Raw genomic sequence first — 20,990 nt, forward strand, 5'->3', positions numbered from 1 at the left:
TATATTTATATATATATATGTGTGTGTGTGTGTGTGTGTGTGTGTATATATATATATATATATATATTTTTTTTTTTTTTTTAAGACTTATTTTTAAGCAATCTCTACACCCAACACGGGGTTCAAACTCACAACCTCAAGATCAAGAGCCACACTCTCTACCAACTGAGCCAGCCAGGGACCCCTCTAAATAGATTTAACATAAGAAACCCACATTTTACTTATTTGGTTAAAGAAAAAAGGAAATCAGGGCACCTAAGTGACTCAGTCAGTTAAGCGTTGGACTCCTGATTTCAGCTCAGGTGGAGACCTCAAGGTCATGGGATCGAAAAACTCCAAGTTGGGCTCCATGCCCGGCATGGAGTCTGTTTGGGATTTTGTCTCCCTCTGTCTCTGGCCTTCCCTCCTCCCCCTACTCCTGCTTGTGCTCTCTCAATAAATAAAATCTTTAAAAAAAAAAAAAAAAAAAAAAAAAGGAAAGATATTTCATACAGAAATTGGCCTGGTTTATAGAATTATAAACAAAAAGGAAACAAACTTTATTTTTAACCAGTTAAGGTATATTAAAATGTGTAATTATTCACACCTACATTTTTTTCACAAGGAAAAAAGAAATTAAGCCAGAGAAATACTAAATTCTACCTCTCTTTTTTGCTTATTTTGATTCTTTATTATTTTCCTTTTCAAAAATAAAATCTATTAAAAGAGCCACAAAACACCTGAATACAAGGACATAAACACCAATATGCTTAGTTACCAAAAAACTTTCTAAAATTGTTCATCTTTTTGTTTCTGTCAAAGGCCCTTATCTTTTTCATTAAGAAGGGCCATTTTCTGGTTTCCTTGAAGCTTTGAGGAAAGTTTAAGGTATAGTGGTGATGGAACTATGAATAAAGGAAGAAGAACTCAGAGATAACAAAATTCCTTCGGGAATTTGAGCAGACAGAACACTGAACTCCTTTCCTCACCATGAATCCTAGTATACCTGAGAAAGGAGGTTAAAAATACTGGAGAAGATATAAACAACAGGAACCAGCATGGAAATTCACCAGGTAAAATTCAATTATCTACTGGGAAAGGTGGTTAAGAGTACAGGCTTAGGAGGTGCCTGGATGGCTTAGTTGGTTAAATGATTGATTTCTGATTTCAGCTTAGGTCATGATCTCAAGGTCATGAGATGGAGCCCCGCATCGGGCTGCAAGCTTCCTGTGGAGTGTGCTGGAGATCCTCTCTCTCCATCTCCCTCTGCCCTCTTCCCTGCTTGCTCTCTCTTTAAAAATAAAAATAAAATCTTAAAAAAAAAAAAAAAAGAGTACAGCCTTAGACTAAGACTAGCTGTACTGCTTACTAACAATGTGTCCTTGGGGAAGCTATTTAACTTCTCCAAGCCTCAGTTTCCTCATCTATAAAATGGATAAAGTAACAGTACTTATGTCATAGTGTTGTGAGGATTAAGGTGTGTTAAGTGCTTAGGATATACTTGGAACACAGTAAATACTCAACACCACAGAAATATCTATTAGTAGAGCTTTCATCCAGCAATTTTACTGCCAAGAATCTGCCCCACAGAAATAATTCAGCCAAGTGTGCAAAAATGTATAAATAATCAGGCTCACTGAAGCATCATTTGTAATGGCAAAAAATTAAGAACACCTTAAGTGTCTAACAATATTTAACTGTGGTTTGTTTATTCAATAGAATACAATGTGGCTATTAAAAATTCTATAAATTTATATATACTGACCTGGAAAGACATCACAGTATAGGATAATATGAAAAAAGCAAGTTACAGAACAACATTACAATATGGCCACATTTTCATTTAAAAAAAAGAAAGAGAAATGCATATATTAAAAAATGCAAATAGTTCTACATTTACTTTTTATTTTTTTTATATAATTAGAGAAATAAATGGAGCAAAAAGAACCATGAGCTGTTAAGTAATGATCAACAGGTCATTTTAATGCCTCTTGTTTTTTAAAAGAAATGAATACTTTCACAACACACAAAAGACTTGGGTCTTAATAACTATAGAAGGTGGAATAGAAGCACTAGGGTTTAAGCAATAAAAGCATTATAGTATGTTTTATTTAATCAGAAAAAATTCAATTAATCTTTTTTCACATGGGGTGAATGCCTTTAGGGGCAAGAGAGATAAATAGCACTAGTTCCTCAGGGCCACTAGATTAACAGGACAATAAAGAACCCTCAGTTTACATATAATTTCTGCTGGGAAAAATGGCAATTATAATTGCATAAACAGAGTAATACAAAGAAAATAAAAGAGTTTGAAAAGCAGAAGAGAATAAGTAGTAGTTTTACCTAAAAACTTCAGAATAGCAGAGGTATTAAAAAGAACCCAATATAGGTAATTTAAGTAACTTATTTTACTAGGAATTAATGGAAATCATCTATGGTAACACTTAAAAGCAAATCAAATGATAGTATATGATTATTACCTCTATACTAAAATAACCTCTGTCCACATAATCACCAAGAAAAAGGTATCGTGTATTAGCAGGTGATCCTCCTACTTCAAAAAGTTTCATCAGATCAAAAAATTGGCCATGGATGTCACCACACACTGAAACAAGAAGATTATTAGATATGAAAAAAAAACCTCTGAAATAACAAATTTTACTTAAATTCTAATTTCTTTTACATAAGAAATAATGTAAATTCTATCAAGAAAAGGTCTCAGAAGGAAATCTTAGTATCTACGAAGAGTCCTAATAGGGATGATGTGTAGCCAAGTGTTTATGCGCTCAAGATCTAGAACAAGATATAATCAAAATAATGAAATTTGTAGTCAGTGACAGAATTTTCACCTAAATTTATAAAGCTCCTCTTTAAGAAGCCAAGCGTAGGTCTTAGGATTACAAAATTTATAATGGTGGTAGTAAAATCTCCATCCTAATGCAATACTTTCTATTGACTGCTATGTTACACTGAGGTATTTGCCCCTAATAATTGAAAGCAAAGTAAATAAGAATTTGTTGAATCAAATTGAATTATGGCCAACACAACTGATGAAACCTTCACAAAAGCGAGTTAGACCAACTTCTGCACCCAGGTTACTTAAGATCATGTTTATTCACTGAAAATAGGCAAAAAACCAAAAAAATTACAAAAAATTATCTCAAAATTCAAGATAATGTCCTTGTAATATTATTTTAGTATGCCATAGATTAAAAAGTAAACAGCCTTAGATCCGAGCAACTAAGTAACAGTATAATTTAAAAAATAATATCCAAAACATAAACAAGTGTACCTGTAATTGGAGCCTCTACTTCTATCATGGTTTTCTCTCTCCGAAGGATGGCAGCACCCTCATTGATAATTCTAAGTGCAATTTCTTCATCTACCCGACCTTCTTTTACTAAGTGGTTCTTCAGAACATCAACCCTGGGTATCCCATCCATATCAAATACTTCTTCAGATGTCAAGCGATGTGTTGGGGGAAAGGGTACAGCTGCAATTTTTTTTAATTAATAAAAAATAAATCACTGTTAATACAGTAACATAAAAACTATCAATGGATCTAGGTAAATAAAAGTAAAACCTGAAAAGCTGGAGTTTTTATTTTTTATTTACTGGACAGAGGTGTTAATATTTTTAAGGGTTTTTTAAAAAGAGTAATCAAATTATACTTTTATTAATCTACGTATAATAACATGTTCTTTGTTGAGAATTATTAGAGAATGAACTGCCTCAAAAATTAAAAGCTCTTTCAGGATAACTAAAGTTTTCTTTAAGCCATAACATTTTTTGGCAGAACTCGCATATCATATTACACACTCTTTACCTTAATGAAGTACAATAAATGTAAATTTATTACCAAATAAGCCTGAATAGAAAGAAATTCCAAATATAAGGTGAACTACCATGTTTCCTAGAAAGTTAAAAGCACTATTTTCTGGCCAACTTGAAAAGAAACTTTTAGAGCTATAGATAAAAGTCAAATACTTATACAATTTAATTTAGATGCACATATGCATTTAAAACAACATTAATAAATCATGATAATTTGAAATACTGCTTTTCCTCCTACTCCATGAATCACAAACCCCTACATTCAAAATCTTTATGCACATCTTTGACATCAGGGTATTCCTTATCATTGGAGTCATTTTTGAGTCATCTAACATTCTTTTCAAAGGCAAATCTTCACTTCCATTTGTTTGATACACACTTTTTAAATATACATAAAATGCCATCACTGCAAATTTATCCCAAGCCACAGTTCCCATATATATTAATTACCAACTGTACTCTTTCAAACTGATAGTTGTTAAATGGAATGGAAAACTATATAAGGTCTATTTTCAATAGTATCTAGCACAATTTTGAGGTCATATACCTAGGAAAAATTACTATATTAAATTTATTAGATTCCTTTTTCACTGACTCCAACACTTAACTTTATCATACATTCAAAATCAGTTTGAAGCAGTTTTAGGTTCTTTACCAAAAAGTACTTTGTTTTTCAAAATAAAGAAAAAAATAGAGAAATTTATAGTAAAAGTCTATATATAGACTCAAATTAAGGCAGCTCTCTCCTTTCTGAAATAGAAATTGTTTTAAAAAAAAACTCACTTTATATTCAGGCATTTTATATAGTATTTTCCTGATGTTTCAGAATCATCACTGTAATGGTCAATTATTATATAGAAGACTGCAAATGTATAGGACCAACTGCTTCTTCACATTTCAACTTAAAAAAAACAAAACAACTAAAAACAGGAGCCTGAGTTAGAATTATATCGATGACTTTGGGGCACCTGGGTGGCTCAGTGGGTTAAGCCTTTGCTTTCAGCTCAGGTCATGATCTCAGGATCCTGGGATCGAGCCCCCGGCTCTCTGCTCAGCGGGAAGCCTGCTTTTTCTCCCTCTCTCTCTACCTGCCTCTCTGTCTACTTGTGATCTCTCTCTGTCAAATGAGTAAATAAAATCTTTACAAAAAAAAAAAAAAAGAATTATATCAATGACCTGAGAAAGAATAATAAATAACTATGTTCTAGTTTACCAGGAAAACAAATTAGGAAGAACTTAATACTTCTTCTTTTTTTTTTAAGATTTTATTCATCTACTTGACAGAGAAAGACCTCGAGAGGGAACACAAGCAGGGGGAGTGGTAGAGGGAGAAGCAGATTTCCCAACCAGCAGGGAGCCTGATGTGGTGTTAGATTCCAGGACCCTGGGATCATGACCTGAGCCAAAGGCAGCCGCTTAACGATTGAGTCACCCAGGCACCCCAAGAACTCAATACTTAAGAAGTGGGGCACCTGGGTGGCTCAGTCAGTTAAGCGGCTGCCTTTGGCTCAGGTCATGATCCCAGAGTCCTGGGATCGAGCCCACATTAGGCTCTCTGTTCAGAGGGTAGCCTGCAAACCTCTCCCTCTGCCTGCTGCTCCCCCTACTTGTGCTCTCTCTCTGTGTCAAATAAATAAATAAATAAATAATCTTTAAAAAATATTTTAGAAGTGAAATAAGAATTAAGGCAGAAGGATGTCAACCAATTCTAAAAGGCTTTGAAATCACCAATCCCTCTTGCTTTCTTTGACACTTAGTAAATAAAATTTGAACTTCCTTATTCTCTTATTAGAACATATTAATTTCCACTACTTTTCACCACATTTGGAAGAAAGCATTAAAATACATTTTGTTCCCCCAAATATAGTATGTCTACATTCTAATTAAAAAAAAAAAAAAAAACCCTGGGGATAAAAATATGTTTATAAAAAATAAACAATAAATAAAAATAAAATAAAAATAAGAATTAAAAAAACCTCTGTTAAAGTTATTTTTTTCTCTAGCCAGAGATTAAATAAACCAAATTTGACCCTATCAATAAATCAACTGTTTAAAAACTACAGATTTTAATAACTGATTACTAAAGAAATCACAAGTTACTTTGGGAATTATAAAAATGAAAAGGTTAAATATCTCAAGTATGAATTTTTGAGATTAAGATAGAATCATATTTTTCTCAACAGGCCAAGAGAATTTTTTTATCACTCTATTCAGGAAAACAGATACCGTTTAAGATGATGCATTCAACATTATGTACACTTTCTAATAACAACATAATTTTACTACTGTCTGAATTCTATTCAAAATATACAACTTCCTAAAAACCCAAATGGGACACCATTCCCCATCCTCTCAACTCAACCAGTCACCAATGTTACTGAATGTTTTCATACAATTTGTGAATGTTCCACTGCAATTCACACTGAGGTGTTGCCACTTTTTAACCAACAACCAGAATGTCTTTATTCACCTGAAAAAAAGTATACGTTGCCTTCATGCTTATGGGTAAATCATCTATAGACCTATGCTCTTCCACTTCTTCAACTCAAGGCAAGCTTTTTTTCTTTTTAAAATATGTTACTTATCCATTTGAGGGAGACAGCATGAGTGGGGGAGGGGCACAAGGAGAGTGAGCAGCAGACTCCCCACTGAGCAGGAAGCCCAGAGATCATGACCTCAGGAGAAGGCAGAGGGTAAATCATTCAAACAACTGAGCAACCCAGGCATCCCAAGGCATACTTATACATTTCAAAACTAGCTGGGATACATTTTAAGGAATGGATACATTGTGGAAGGGTAAAGAACTGCCACCATAAATGAAAGATGAAAACTACAGAAGATCAATGTTGTTCTAACAACACAGCACTGAAAGTAGAAAATTAAGTTTCTAAATGATGTGGGAAACAGAGGCAGAAGAAAAATTATTGTATTTCCTTACCCACTGACAAGCCCTTAAGACAGGCAGAGAGACATTCCTCTAGGGACACAATTGCTTCCACCTGGAGCTTTGCTAAGGGCAAAGGGCAATCCTAGCCCATAGGCCCCTATCCCAACCAGGATCCTATTAAGTCTACTTTAACAATTCCTTTGAAAAATTTATCTCTAAATCCTTTAAGATAGTGTTGACGAACATTCCCAAGCTTCTGGCCCACTGATATGTATCTAAAGGGTCTCACCAAAAGGTTTTATTACCGGTAATGAGTAACCTTTTTCCCCAAACAATGGCTAGCCCCTCAAGGTCCAAGAAACCTTGCTTCCAAAATTCCTTAGAGACTTCTGCCATCCCTAACCCCCTTCCCAACTTACAAGTATATAATGGACCACTCCTCACAAACCCAGGGCAACAGCTCTTTCTGCCCACGCGTCCTGTCCCTGTGCTTTAATAAACCACCATTTTGCACCAAAGACATCTCAATAATTCTTTCTTGTCCATCAGCTCCAAACTCTATGTCATTGAACCTCATCTATATTCTAAGACTTCATCATTAAGAGTACATTTTGGTATGTCAGTACATAAGAAAAGTCATGTGGAAAGATGTAAGAGGGAAAAGGGATGTCCTCTCTGGAATTAGGAGAAAGGAGCTGTGGCAGGTAATCTGACCAGGCAAAAGAAACCCAACCAAACAGGATTTAGCTAATGGATGTTAATTATTAACCCTGCTGGCCTAGAGAATTAAAACCTTTTTTTTTTTTTTCTGGCAACCGTGGGGCTGGGTCTGTTCGACATCTGTCTTTGACTCAGGTCAGGATCCCAGCACAGAGTCCTTGAATCGAGTCCCTTATCAGGCTCCCTGCTTAGTGGGGAGTCTGCTTCTCCTTCTCCCTCTGCCTCTGCCCCCTGCTTGTGCTCTCCCTCTCTCAAATAAATAAATAAATAAATAAAATCTTTAAAAAAAAAAAGTTTTTCATTAAAAATTAATATTCTCAACTATTACTTTGTTTTGTAATTCCTAAGGCATTTTAAAGTATTCCCATCTATTTTCAGGCTTTTAAATGTTTTTTCTTTTTATTTCTAATTTATCTTCAGTCAATTATTCCTGCTTTTCTAGGATTTTCTTCCTGTATATTTTTTTCTCCTTTTCTTTTTTAAAAGATTTTATTTATTTTTGCATGCACACATGCATGAGAGGTTGACATGACGTGAAAGGCAGAGGGAGAAGCACACTCCCTGCTGAGCAGGGAGCCCAATGTAAGACTTGATCCCATGACCCTGCGATCATGACCTGAGCGGAAGGTAGACAAAACCAACAGAGCCACCCAGGGGCCCTCTCCTTGTTTTCAGACTACTTTTCCTACTCTTCTATATTTGTGATAGGGGAAAAAGGAGAACATAAATATATGTAAATATAATGTAAACAGTCGAAAACTAACGTGGCCTAAAAGAAGGATTAGCTGGAATAAGCTAAAGAGCTACAAGATAATCACAAATCACCAAGTTTCCAACACCAGAAAACTTGATTTAGTAGTATTCATTTTGATATAACTGTTCTGTTGGAAAATTTTGGAATGAAGCGCATATTTGTACAGTAATCAATAATATCCACAAGCTAGTTTCATCCAGATTTAATGTAAAGTGACTTAAAAAAATGTCTATAGGAAGTTTTAATTTAGGCAATTGGAAAAATAAATCAGGGATACATATTGATCAGGGATGGGGGAAGGCCACAGATACTTCTTTTTCTACTACTGGGCAAGGGATCCTAGAAATTAACCTGTACCCCAACTCTAAGCAAAGGCTACAAATTATTAGTCCTATGAGGCCCCCAACACCAAGTGGAGTGCCTGCAACCTACGCCAACTGAAAAACTTTACTATAAAGTATCAATCAGAAACTTGGGCCTCTCATCATTACCATTATTGGTAACTATCCAAATAAAGTCCCTCCTATCATCTATGTTTCTGAATTTTTCTCTGTATTTCTTTTACACCAGGCCATCTCTGGCAGTTCTCCTTCCCCTTAATCCTTTTCATTTTGAATACCCATTTTATGTTTTTTAACTCACCGCTCTCCCCCTACACACACACACACACACACACACACACACCCTCTTAAGATCTTCATGTAATGCTATCATCTCTCTAGCTTAGTTAAATTTTAGTTACCCTGAAGGACAGCATTTTTCAGACACTTTTTTCAAAATGGATGCTGCACATTTTTCCACACTCTACTACTCTCACCAGAGAAGGCTTTGGTCTTAGTGCAGCTCCACATTACCACTTCCAATTCATCACTCCAATGAAGAAAAAAAGTATCCTCTCCTTTGGGGTTCATGCCTTCCAGCTAATTTATCCTTGTCCCTGACATCTACTAAACTTCTAGTCATAGCTCACACGAAACTCAGGTTCCTGGCTTCCAAGCCTTCAACAAGCCTTCCCCACTCAAGCCCATCATCGAAGTCCATGTGGGATGATCTATGTAAAACTTAAGAACTGAGATGTTCTGGGGCGCCTGGGTGGCTCAAGTGGGTTAAGCCTCTGCCTTCAGCTCAGGTCATGATCTCAGGGTCCTGGGATGGAGCCTTGCGTCGGGCTCTCTGCTCAGCAGGGAGCCTGCTTCCCCCTCTCTCTCTGCCTGCCTCTCTGCCTACCTGTGATCTCTCTCTTGTCAAATAAATAAATAAAACCTTAAAAAAAAAAGGCACTAAGATGTTTTTCAATTCCTCAGCCTTGGCCATAATTACTGCTCTGCCTCTTAAATTCTGGACTCCAATCTCTCGCTCCATGATTAAAACCTCCTATCCTTCCAGTTCCACTCCCATTACTCCATCTGTTCTTCAATTTAAGAAACTGGAGGGGTGCCTGGGTGGCTCAGTCTGTTAAGTGACTCTTAATTTCAGCACAGATCATGATCTTGGAATCCTGAGATTGAGCCCCATGTGGGGTTCGGAGCACAGCACAAGAGTCTGCTTGTCCTTCTCCCTCTGCTCCTACCCCCACTCACTCTCTCTAATAAATACATAAATAAGTAAAATCTTTTAAAAAAGAAAGAAAGAAAGAAAGAAAGAAAGAAAGAAAGAAAGAAAGAAAGAAAAGAAAAGAAAAGAAAAGAAAAGAAAAGAAAAGAAAAAAAACGAAACGAAACTGGACAGTCCTCCTTATCAACTCCCTTCTGGATCCCTTTGCTTCTTAAAATTTTAAAGGTGTTCCATCATCTACCCACTTTCTAAACAACATCCTAAATTGTCCTATTTTGTCCTATTCCACCAATAAGTGAAAACTGCAATTCTTGGATGAGATGGCTTCTAAACTTGGGTGCTTAGTATAAAGTCATCAAAATGGCCCAGTGCTACTACAAATTCATGGTCTTCACCTTACTCATGTGCATTTCTCAGCAATCCTATTAAATATTCTCTCTCACATACTCCTCAGGGGAGATTTCAAATGGTCTCCTCTTTCCTGAACCCTTCACTCAACCTTATCTCTTACTTGGTTATCAACTTTGTGTCCAATTTCAGAGAAAATCGAGGCCTTCAGACCAAACTTCACTTTCTTGCTCCTCTCCATCCACATCTACACCAGTATGTGTATTTATTTTTTTTAAAGATTTTATTTATTTATTTATTTGAGAAAGAGAGAATGAGAGAGAGAGCATGAGAGGGGGGAGGGCCAGAGGGAGAAGAAGGCTCCCTGCCCAGCAGGGAGCCTGATGTGGGACTCGATCCCGGGACTCCAGGATCATGACCTGAGCCGAAGGCAGTTGCTTAACCAATTGAGCCACCCAGGCGCCCTAGTATGTGTATTTAAATTTCTCCCCATTTCAGGGAAGAGGTATTCCTCCTGCCCTTTAGTAAACACTCTATTTGGTTCCTGCATCCAACTCCCCCAACCTCTTAACTTCAGTCACCCTCCCCATCCCTCCCATGGTCTTATTGCTTCCTCTGCCTGACTCTCCATTGGGTCTTTCCTTTGAGCATATAAACATACTTACACATCTTTAAGATCTAAAAATCCAAACAAGTAACCCTGACTCATCCCTGCTTCTGCCATATATATCCTTTTTGACAATTAAGCTTCTTGAAAGGGCATTCAAATCTACAATGGGTATCTTTATTTTCTCACTTTTTGTCTATTTTCCTCAGTCCATATTTTTCTGGCTTCTGCTCTATTCCTCCACTATAGCTCTCTCCTCTTTCGGGTTCTTGAAATCACTCACCTGGTCTTTCTTATACTTCTCTGGTCACAGCTGATTGGTCTATTTCATGGGCTTCTAGTCTTTTACCTGATCTTTAAATGCGTGTCCTGATTCTGTCTTTAGCCCTCCTATCACACTGCTCTGAACTAGAGATCTCATTCATAACCATAGTTTCAACTAAAATCTACATTTTGAGGACCCTCAAGTAGATTGCTCAGTCTAGATCTCTCCCCTAAACTCCAGATCCTTTGTAAACTATCAAATATCTGTACTTGGATGTTCAATACATATCTCAAACTTATTATGTACAGAATTTAGGGTATGATTTTTCCCTCTAAACCATTACCAATAGTTACCCAACTAGGAATTATCCTAGAATTCCCTTTATTCCTCACCCTACATGGCCAATAAGTCCTATATAATTCTCTGATCTGTTCCTTTGGTCCTGAGACACTGAATAAAGATTTTTCCCCTTAGAATTACACAATCTTTCAAATTTTGCCTACTCTACTACAGTCAGTATATTCTTTCTAAAATTCAAATCTTAACCTTCTCTTGTTTCAGAACTGGCTTTATTATACAAAATCCTAATTCTTTATCTTCAGATGGCATGCAAGATCCCTTGTAATCTGAACCTTGCCTACATTTCCAACCCTCATCTTGTCACTACTTCACATCCCAGATACTTTGTACACTCCAGAAACTTTATTTTCTTTTTTTAAATTATATCATTTTTTAAAAATCTCTGTACTTTTTCATGCCCTGTTGTTTGGGGGTACACTATTACCATTTTTTCTTTTAACTAACTTCTTGTCCTTAAACCTCATTTCAGTGTTCCGATTCTTGAAAACTTTTCCTCATGTTCTCAGACTAAGTTAATGGTGTCCCTTCCATTGTGGTCCTATATCATAGCCTATAATCCACATCTATATCACTTACTAATTGCACTGTAAATATATCTCCCCCATGTGCTTATGAACTCTTTGAAGGGAGGGAGCTATGTCTTTCATCACTACATATCTGGGGATTAGAGCATTGCTATTAATCAATAGTTACTGAATTAATGATATAGTTTCTAAAACACTTGTATATCTGGACACTAATTTATATAGCAATGACAATATACTTATACTGCTTTATTTGCAGTTTACAAAGTATGTACTTTGACATACATAAACCTGTAAGATTTTCAGAGGCATCCTGGAAGTTTGGTAGGGCAGGTTTTATCCCCATTTCATAAATGGGATAAGAGGTTCAGAGAACTTGGGGCACCTGGTTGCTCAGTGGGTTAAGCCTCTGCCTTCAGCTCAGGTCATGATCCCAGGGTCTTGGGATCGAGCCCCTCATCAGGCTCTCTGCTGGGCAGGGAGCCTGCTTCCTGCTCTCTCTCTGCCTGCCTCTCTGCCTACTTGTGATCTCCCGTCCCACCTCCCCGTCAAATAAATAAATAGATAGATAGATAGATAGATAGAAAGAAAGAAAGAAAGAAAGAAAGAGGTTCAGAGAACTTAAATGGCTTTCTCAAGGTGTTTCAACTAGTAAGGGGTAGAACCATGGTTGAAATTGAGGTCTTCAGAATGCTACTCCAATACAATCTGTCTTATACCAACAAAATAACAATGTCTTCTGGCTCCAAGAGTCATCAAAAGTTTCCTCATCATGAAAATGGGTATAATCCCACCCTGGTGCCATGCATTGACCACATGCTCTAAAAAAAAAGATTCAATAAATCCTACAGTACAGTCCTCAAAATTTCAAGGTATCCCTTGGGTTCCTTTTAATCTGTGGCGGTTATTTGAATATAGTACCTCTCCCTCAAAATTGGTTCCCCTTCATGTCTTATTTTTGACATGGTTATCAGCTCTCTCTCACTGGAACTTGAAATTTTGGTGTTATTGTTCTCTTCCAAGACTCCAAGTCCTACTGATTCTTCAAATTCTCTTCATTTTCTTAAATCTCCATTGCTGCAATGCTAGTTCAAGTACTTACTGCTTTGTGTACTAAAAAAAAATCTAACTAAAAAAGAAAAAATCTAACTCAGTTCTATTTTCCCTTCCTCTTGTTTGTACAAAACACTGCTAGATTAACCTACTCAAAACTTTGGGGTAGTTTCTTAAGAACTAAAAAATAAAGGTGGGGTGGGGGCGGGGAGCCACAAACGCATTTCCAAGATCCTTCCCTCTTTGACCATTTCAGTCTTTTACATGTCTTTCCAATCTTTGCCTCTAACTACAATTGCTCAATTTAATCAATCCCTAAAGCAAAATTAGTCTGATCGTTTCCTTAAAAAGTTTTGGTCTTCTACCTGTTAGCATACCCAATAACTGATCCAATATATCTACTTTAAAAAAAAAAAATTTAAAGAGCGAGCAAGCATGATCGAGCAAACATGCGCCCATGTATGGGGAAAAACAGTAGAGGGAGAGGGAGAAACACGCTCCCCGCTGAGCAGGGAGTCCCTCGCTGGGCTTGATCTCAGGACCCCAGGATCATGACCCAAGCCGAAGACAGATACCTAACCAACTGAGCCACCCAGGCCCCCCAATATATCTACTTCTAAAATTATTCAGAATTTGCATCATATATGGTTCCTCTCTTTCCCTTAATGCATGCTTTGGTCATTCTGCACTTGGACTACTTTGGTCCTAAGATGCTAAATAAGGACTCCCCCCCACTTAGAATTACTACAATCTTTTCAATTTTGCCCACTCTACAACACTCAGAATTCTCTTGCTAAAATTTAATAATTAATCTGACACCCGGATTTAAGCCTCTCCCCTTCTAATATTTTGTTCTATACAATACCATGTTACATTTCAAAAACCAAGATATTGGGTCAATCTTCTATTTTAAAACCTTCAATAAATATGATGATGGCTACCACTGGTTAATTTAAGAGAAGGTTAATATAACCTAGGAAATAAATATATCAAATGCAAAGGAAAGTCACAGTGTGTATACTAAAATGAACATACACACAATACAGACAATGCCCTCTAAGTGATAAAGGTGGATTCTTATACTAACAGATTAAATAATCGCAAGAGACAATCATGTGCCACGCTATGCACTGAGGTACATACTTTACATGGACCATCACCATTAATCCTTCAAAAACCCTGTAAAAATACTTTATTAATTCAATTTTACCAATGAGAACACTGAAGCTTGGTGATATTAAGTATCTTGTCCACAGTGAAAAGGTTATTAAGGTAACCTAGGATTCAAACCCAGACAATTGAACTCCAAAGCCTCGTCATCATCCAGAGGCTATACTGCTTGATAGCTTTAGTTTCAGCTCCTCAACTTAGTGTACCAAAGATGGTTTCTAACGTCATCTCCCGCCACTCACAGCCAAGCATTTACACACTACAGTCACACAATTTCAAGCTTTTTCCCCAAACTCCATCCATGCCTTTCTGCTGCTGTTTCCTCTACTCCAGTCCTACCTTCTATTTGGAAAAATTCTACTCACCCTTCAAGCCCTACCTCAAAGCATAATCCTTTCATTGATGCTTTCTCTCCAAATAAGAAAAAGTCAACTTCTTCTTTACAGTTCCAATAGCACTTCGTACACACCTTGTTATATTATTTAGTTGCAATAATGCCTCCCCCACTAGACTGCCAGCACTCCAAGAGAATCTTACTTAATTATATCTAATTAAATTGTGTCTCCTCAATGCCTATTATGTTTTGGTACAAAGCAGGTACTCAGTAAATGTTGCACATAGATGGTCCCAATCCTCTGGCTATTTAAATCCTACCCTTCCTTCAAGGCCTCCTTCTTCCTTATATAAACTCTTGTTAGACCATTCCACTCCAGAGTCATCAGTACCTCCTGTGAACTCTCTTACTGGCTCAGTCACTTATCTGGCAATTATTAATGGCACCCACCCTTATGACATATACAAACAACATTTCATGAATACTTTTTTCTCCAAGGACTAAGACTGTTTTTCTTATTCTATTTTTTTTTTTTTTAGAAGATTTTACTTATTCATTTGACACAGAGAGACACAGCGAGAGAAGGAACACAAGTGGGGTGAGTGGAAGAGGGAGAAGCAGGTTTCCTGCAGAACAGGGAGCTCAATGTGGAACTCGATCCCAGGACCCTGGGATCATGACCTGAGCCAAAGGCAGATGCTTAACGACTGAGGCACCCAGGCGCCCCTCATTTTTTTTTATACTTCTGTTGTCTCCCTACACTTTTTAGCATACAGCAGGCATTTAATAAATATTTGCTATTTGATTACTTTGATGTTCCAAAATAAATATTACATAACATAGAAGGATGCCCAACTATCTTCACTTAATTTTATCTGTGTATAAATAAACATTTTTATGATAAAATGAAGTCACATGATTGGTACTAAAATACACCTCATTTAATAAATCAAGATTCTTTTCATCAAACTTTTCCTAACAGCTCTTGCTAATTCATTCAATAACTCTGGAATCTAAAGCTTTTGCCTTACTACTGAGCAGCTATATTTCTTCCTTGGCATTTTCCTTCTAAGATGACTTGTTACCACAATGTTCTCTCCTTCCCTTCCTCCCTCCCTCCCTCCATCTCTTTCTGTCTGTCTCTCTCATATACACACACTCACAGACACTATTTTCTCTGTTCCTTTGCTTTCTCTAGGACACATGGTACTGAAGATTTATTTTAGAATGCTTAACAGTTTAATGGGGGTGGAAGGAAAAAGAAAAATCATTTTCAAGAGTTATCTTTTTAGATAGGTAAATCCACAAAATACATTTAGTAAACAAAAAATTAAAATTCAAGTTGCTTTAAAATATGATGAAATAGAACTACCAAGAAACACTGAAGTAGCCATGTGACCCAAAGACCTATGTGGGTCATCTAACAATCTGTAATGAAAATAAGCAATCCTAATAAAGCTACCTACTGGAAAACACTTGAGCCAAATGACCTCAGACTTACAAGCAGGGCAGCTGGCAAGAGAACAGAAATGAATTGCGAAGCTGCCTATTTGAAATATATCAGCTTAAAAACTTAACACACATACACACACACACACACACACACACACACACACACTCTTCAGCATTTTGGTTTAATCTGAAAGTCTGATAATTAAAGAGATAAGGTTAACATAACCTAGGAAATAAAGAAAATATACTGAATGCAAAGGAAAGTCACAGTGTGCATACTAAATTGAACATACACAATATAGACAATGCTCTCTAAATGATAAATGTGGATTCTTTTACCAAGACTAACAGATTCAATGATCTCAAGAGACAACAGAGTTTTACAAATCTGGGACCACATCTATATAGAAAGTACATTTTTAAAATATCTGGAAATAAAAGGTAGGGTAGTATCTGGATAATTCAAATCAAGTAAATTGGGGAGGGAGGGGAGGGAGAGCAATATACATAAATTCAGGGTTTTATGCTTTAATTACCCATAGCAATTTTGCTGATGTGGCAGTTAAGGCACTCATGCAGATACAATTAGCCCTTTTTCTTAGTTTGTTTGCATTTTCTTATTTCCAACTTATCTTAGCGGAAGAATAGAAAAATGTATAATGGGAAATACTTAAGAGGGCATACTATCTCATCTAAACCACTGGGCTACAGCAACTTTCAAACACAAGAATTTGACCTAAGCCAGCAGCAGCTGGAGTAGGCTCAGAAATAAAACTGGTGGAGAGCCTGGGTGGTTCTGCCTTCCGCTCAGGTCATGATCCTGGGGTCCTGGGATCAAACCCAGCATCCGTTCCATTTTCAGCAGGGAGTCTGCTCATCCCCCTCCTTCTGTCACTACCCTCCCATGCTTTCTTGCTCTCTAATAAACACAATCTGGAAAAAAAAAAAAAAGAAAGAAATTGCTTCCACTAGCCAGGAAACCTAATCACCCATAATCAGCAATATGGAATCACCGTTAATAATTTTAATGTCAGTGAAAAGCTAATTAATACATGAATCACCTACAATATTCCAAGATTTCAAACTTCATATGAACTTTAGACACATGATATTAAACACAGAAAGATCTACAGCCCTTTTGAAACTATCATGACCATAAAATATAGGCCTCCTGACTAAAAAGTATAAAAGTATAAAATTTAGAAACAAGGAAAAGGTTCAGGGAATAAAAGACTACTTGTATTCAATGCCAACAATGGTCTCCATGATATTACTACTATGAAATGATACAGATACAAAATTAGCACATACTAAACTTCTAAGATTTTATAAGTTGAACTTAAGTTTAAGGAGCACTGTGGTCACGTATGTTCTGACAAGGGTGTTCTCTATCATCAAATATAACATGATGGTACAATTATTCAAAGAAGGTAGGCAAGAACCCTGAAGATGAAATCCAAAACCAGATTTCTGTATAAAAGGTATATTTCCCAGTAATTTCTGAGGAAGCCAGAACTGAGACTCCATGAGCAGTGGAAACCAGTCTGTTGCCACCATCTCTAAACATGTGATCCTTATCAGGCATTCCAGCTGCTAACAAATTCCATAAAGAAATGAAAGTTGTCTTGGTGAAGAATATAATAAGCACATGAGATGTTACACCTATGAGCTCTATTTAACTATAATTTTCTACACCAACAAGTTTCTTTCCTATTTACCTAAATCAAATGACTTTTATTCCATATCAATAATCTACAAATGTGACCATCTAGGATTCACAACTCACCCTTAAGGGAATATGCCTTATGTCTGGAATCTTATTTTTATTGTATTAAAGCAGTACAATACAGGAAAACATTATCATATATATAACAAAAAACAAGAAGATTCACAAGCATAAGGAGAGCACAAAGTCATTGCTCGGGAATGTGACTAGTTGTCCTATCTAATAGTAAGGTGAAAAGTGCCTCCAGGAATGAAAATACAACATGGATACAGTCAGAAAATGAAGAGGCAGACCATGTCTCTGTTCCCCAAGCCCCACAGAACTTCAGGGATTTCATGTTAGGACAACCAGTCTGAACTACCAATCTTTTTTTTTTCTTCCCCCTTCTCTTTTTATAAAGATTTCTCAGGACAAGGATTCCATAAACTCTTTATTCAGCTCATTCCAAGGCCTGGTCCAACTGGATATACTACTAACTTTTAAAAATTGTCTACACAAGCCTGGATACATATCAGTGTTATTATTAAAGGAGGCTCAAATTGAAAAATTAAAATAGGGGCGCCTGGGTGGCTCAGTGTGTTAAAGCCTCTGCCTTTGGCTCAGGTCATGATCCCAGGGTCCTGGGATGGAGCTCCACATAGGGCTCTCTGCTTGGCAGGGAACCTGCTTCCCTTCCTCTCTCTCTGCCTACTTGTGATCTCTGTCTAATAAATAAATAAAATCTTTTTAAATTAATTAATTAATTTAAAAAACGAAAAGTTAAAATAAAAAAAAACACAAAGGAAAAGGCTTTCTTGTTTTTAAGTATTTTAATAGAAACATATCTGGTCAAATTTCAAAACTGGACTAACAGTGTTTAAACATTGTGCCAGTATATTCGAGAAGCTGAATGAAAACAAGAAGTATCTGGCCTTCCAAAAGAAACGTAATACAACAAAGAAAACTTTATTCTAAAATGATGTCAATTTATTGACCAAGCTACACAGTAAAGAAAAACCACTTCAGATTGTTTTTCACCTCCACATCGGTGTTTGAAGTTGATGGCTCTGTGAGAGCATGGAAATCTTAAGCAACAATTTCCCCTCAGTATTCTATTTTAAATTAATCTGCTGATCTGTTGTGGGTAAACATAAATTCTGTCCCAGCTGAGAAATATTTAATTTTTTCTTCTATGGGTGTTTGTTCGCAAGGTGAGGGGTAACCCCTTTTGGCCTTTGACCAGTGTTGGCCGGTTTTCTAAGTAAATGGTTTTTTCTATCCACAAGCCGCTTTTTTTCCTTTTATGCTGCCTTATTTCCATCTATTCGGCACTTAAGGCCGGGCCCCCCAAATCCTGCCTGTCTCTTCACTTGTCCAATCCCACATGGTTCCCCCAGTTTCCGCGTGGAGTGACACCTGAGGGCCAAGCGCGAACCCCTGCGGCTGGCGCTAACTAGGCGCGAATCGGACTGACGGCTGTCACTGGGGAGCAGGCGTGGGCCAAAGCCGAGGTGATTTCTGACTGCTCATCGCCCGACCCCGCGTGGCTGAAGGTCTCCAAGCCCCTCGGTCCGCCCAGGGAAGCCAGGGGTGCAGCTGTCGCGGGGCAGGAAGCTAATCGCGGCCTCTGGGCTGTTTTGACAGGCCCAGGAGAAAAAAGAAAAGGGCTCAATGCGGCTAGGAGACTCACCCCTAAGGCTAGGAGACCACAAGAGCGGAAAACCCGGTCTCGGGCCTGAAGGCATGAGAGACCATGGAGCCACCGCTACCGATTCAGCCCAGCCCAGCAGGGGCCCGCCCAGGGGCCACTCCCCAAGGGAGACAGCCAGTCACTCGCCCGCCCTTCCGGGCCCGCTCCGGAGGGGACGGTCTCCCGCCCGCCCTCACACACAGCTCCTCAGGCCAGGCCCCCAGGGCTTCGTCCACCTCTCACCTTTGACGACGCGGTCAGCCCCGGGAGGGGGCGGCGGGGGCGGGGGTGGGGGCGGTGCAGCCCGGGCCGGCTCCGGGGCGGCCATGCTGGGCCCGGGGCTCGGCTAGGCGCTGGGCCGGGCGGGGTTGGGGGCGGGGGCGGCGGCTACCAAAGCCAAGCGGCGGCGCCGCCGGGGAACATGGCGGACCCTTTCCCTACAGAGGGGCTAAGACCGGCATGCACCGCGCTTTGCGGGGGCGGGGGCGGGGCAGACTCTAGGGACCTGGGCAAAATTACTGAGGCTGGGAGAGAAACAGGACGAGGCCAAGGGATCAGGTTAAAATTCTGGGCAGGCAGAAACAATAGAGAGTGAAGAGGGCGGGCTATCTATTGCTAGTAGCTGCAGTGAATAAGTGCTAGGAAACATAACACTGGTTCTCTTGGAGCTCCCGATACAATGGGGAGACTTAAACCTCAGAATCTACTAGTAGAGAAAAAAATGTATAACAGTTTGGCTACCAAATCTGGGTACTTTGGTTGGTAAAGGACAGGAAAATAGACGAGGCATTGCAGGTTCTAGAGAGAAGTGACTGTTCAAAATGGAGTTTGAGAAGCTGGCCCTTATGTTTGGAGCCTGGAACTGTCAAGAGTCTGAAGGTACAGAGTTAAAATATAGGTAGAGCAGAATAGGCTCCAAGGGTTCAGAATCAAAAGCAGGTAAGGGGAAAGGAAGGGATGACACCAAGAGATGTTCAAAGTGTACAGAATTCACCTGAAAAGGACACAGCCTGCCTCTCGATCCACTCAGAAAACAGAGATTTGGAAGGCAGAGGAGTATATAGAGAATTGGAAATTGGAAATTTGTTTCTTATAATACTTCACATGATACTTCTGTGCACATACAAAATCTGAGCCCAGCTGACTTATGGAAACTTTATAGAGATGGACCTTCATGGGAAAAGGGATTGTGGGACAAGAACTGACTGATGGTTCAATCAACAATTATTAGAAGGTGTGTGTATGACAGTAAGAGATGTACTGAATCGTGGACAGAGGCCAGTGTATCTACTAAGATCTATGTCTTGATGGCATAGGATCCAAGTGCGGTGAGAAATTCCTGCCCATCTTCCTGATGAATACTAAATGTACTCAGAATCTGTTCACAATGGAGGATGTTAAGCAGTGGTCCAAAGGCCTCAAAGAAAAACATTCTACCTCTTCTTTCTGTCAATCTTAATGATTTAAGGTCAAAGAGGAGTAAAAGGTAAAAGAGGAGGTAAGTGTCCAAAGGGTATTCTTTGCAAAGGGAGCCCACAAAATATCTTTTAGAGGGAGAATTTGGGAGTGAGGCAGAGTTCGTGAAAATGGACCTTTCTAAGCAATAGTTATTCCACTTCACTGTTAACAACCACCCGATTCAAAGATTTGAGAACCACCAGAGAAGTGCAGAAATTCCATAAGGCAGGCAAAGGGAGGGGCAGCCATGGGAAGAGAACAGGGAAGGGATAGGAGGCATATCACAAACTTGTACA

At 38.3% G+C, this 20,990-nt stretch overlaps 1 protein-coding gene across 1 annotated transcript in view; it reads right to left on the reverse strand.

The window, feature by feature from the left end:
- Positions 1-19,657, reverse strand: part of PPP3CB (protein phosphatase 3 catalytic subunit beta) — a 55,494-nt gene extending 35,837 nt beyond the window's left edge. Inside the window, 3 exon segments of the mRNA XM_047702285.1 lie at positions 2,460-2,584; positions 3,272-3,472; positions 19,480-19,657. Of these exon segments, the coding sequence (XP_047558241.1) occupies positions 2,460-2,584; positions 3,272-3,472; positions 19,480-19,564 (411 nt within the window). The 5' untranslated portion in view covers positions 19,565-19,657.
- Between the last annotated feature and the right edge of the window lie 1,333 nt (positions 19,658-20,990).

Source organism: Lutra lutra, chromosome 14 (assembly GCF_902655055.1).
Source record: "Lutra lutra chromosome 14, mLutLut1.2, whole genome shotgun sequence".
Taxonomy (NCBI): Eukaryota; Metazoa; Chordata; class Mammalia; order Carnivora; family Mustelidae; genus Lutra; species Lutra lutra.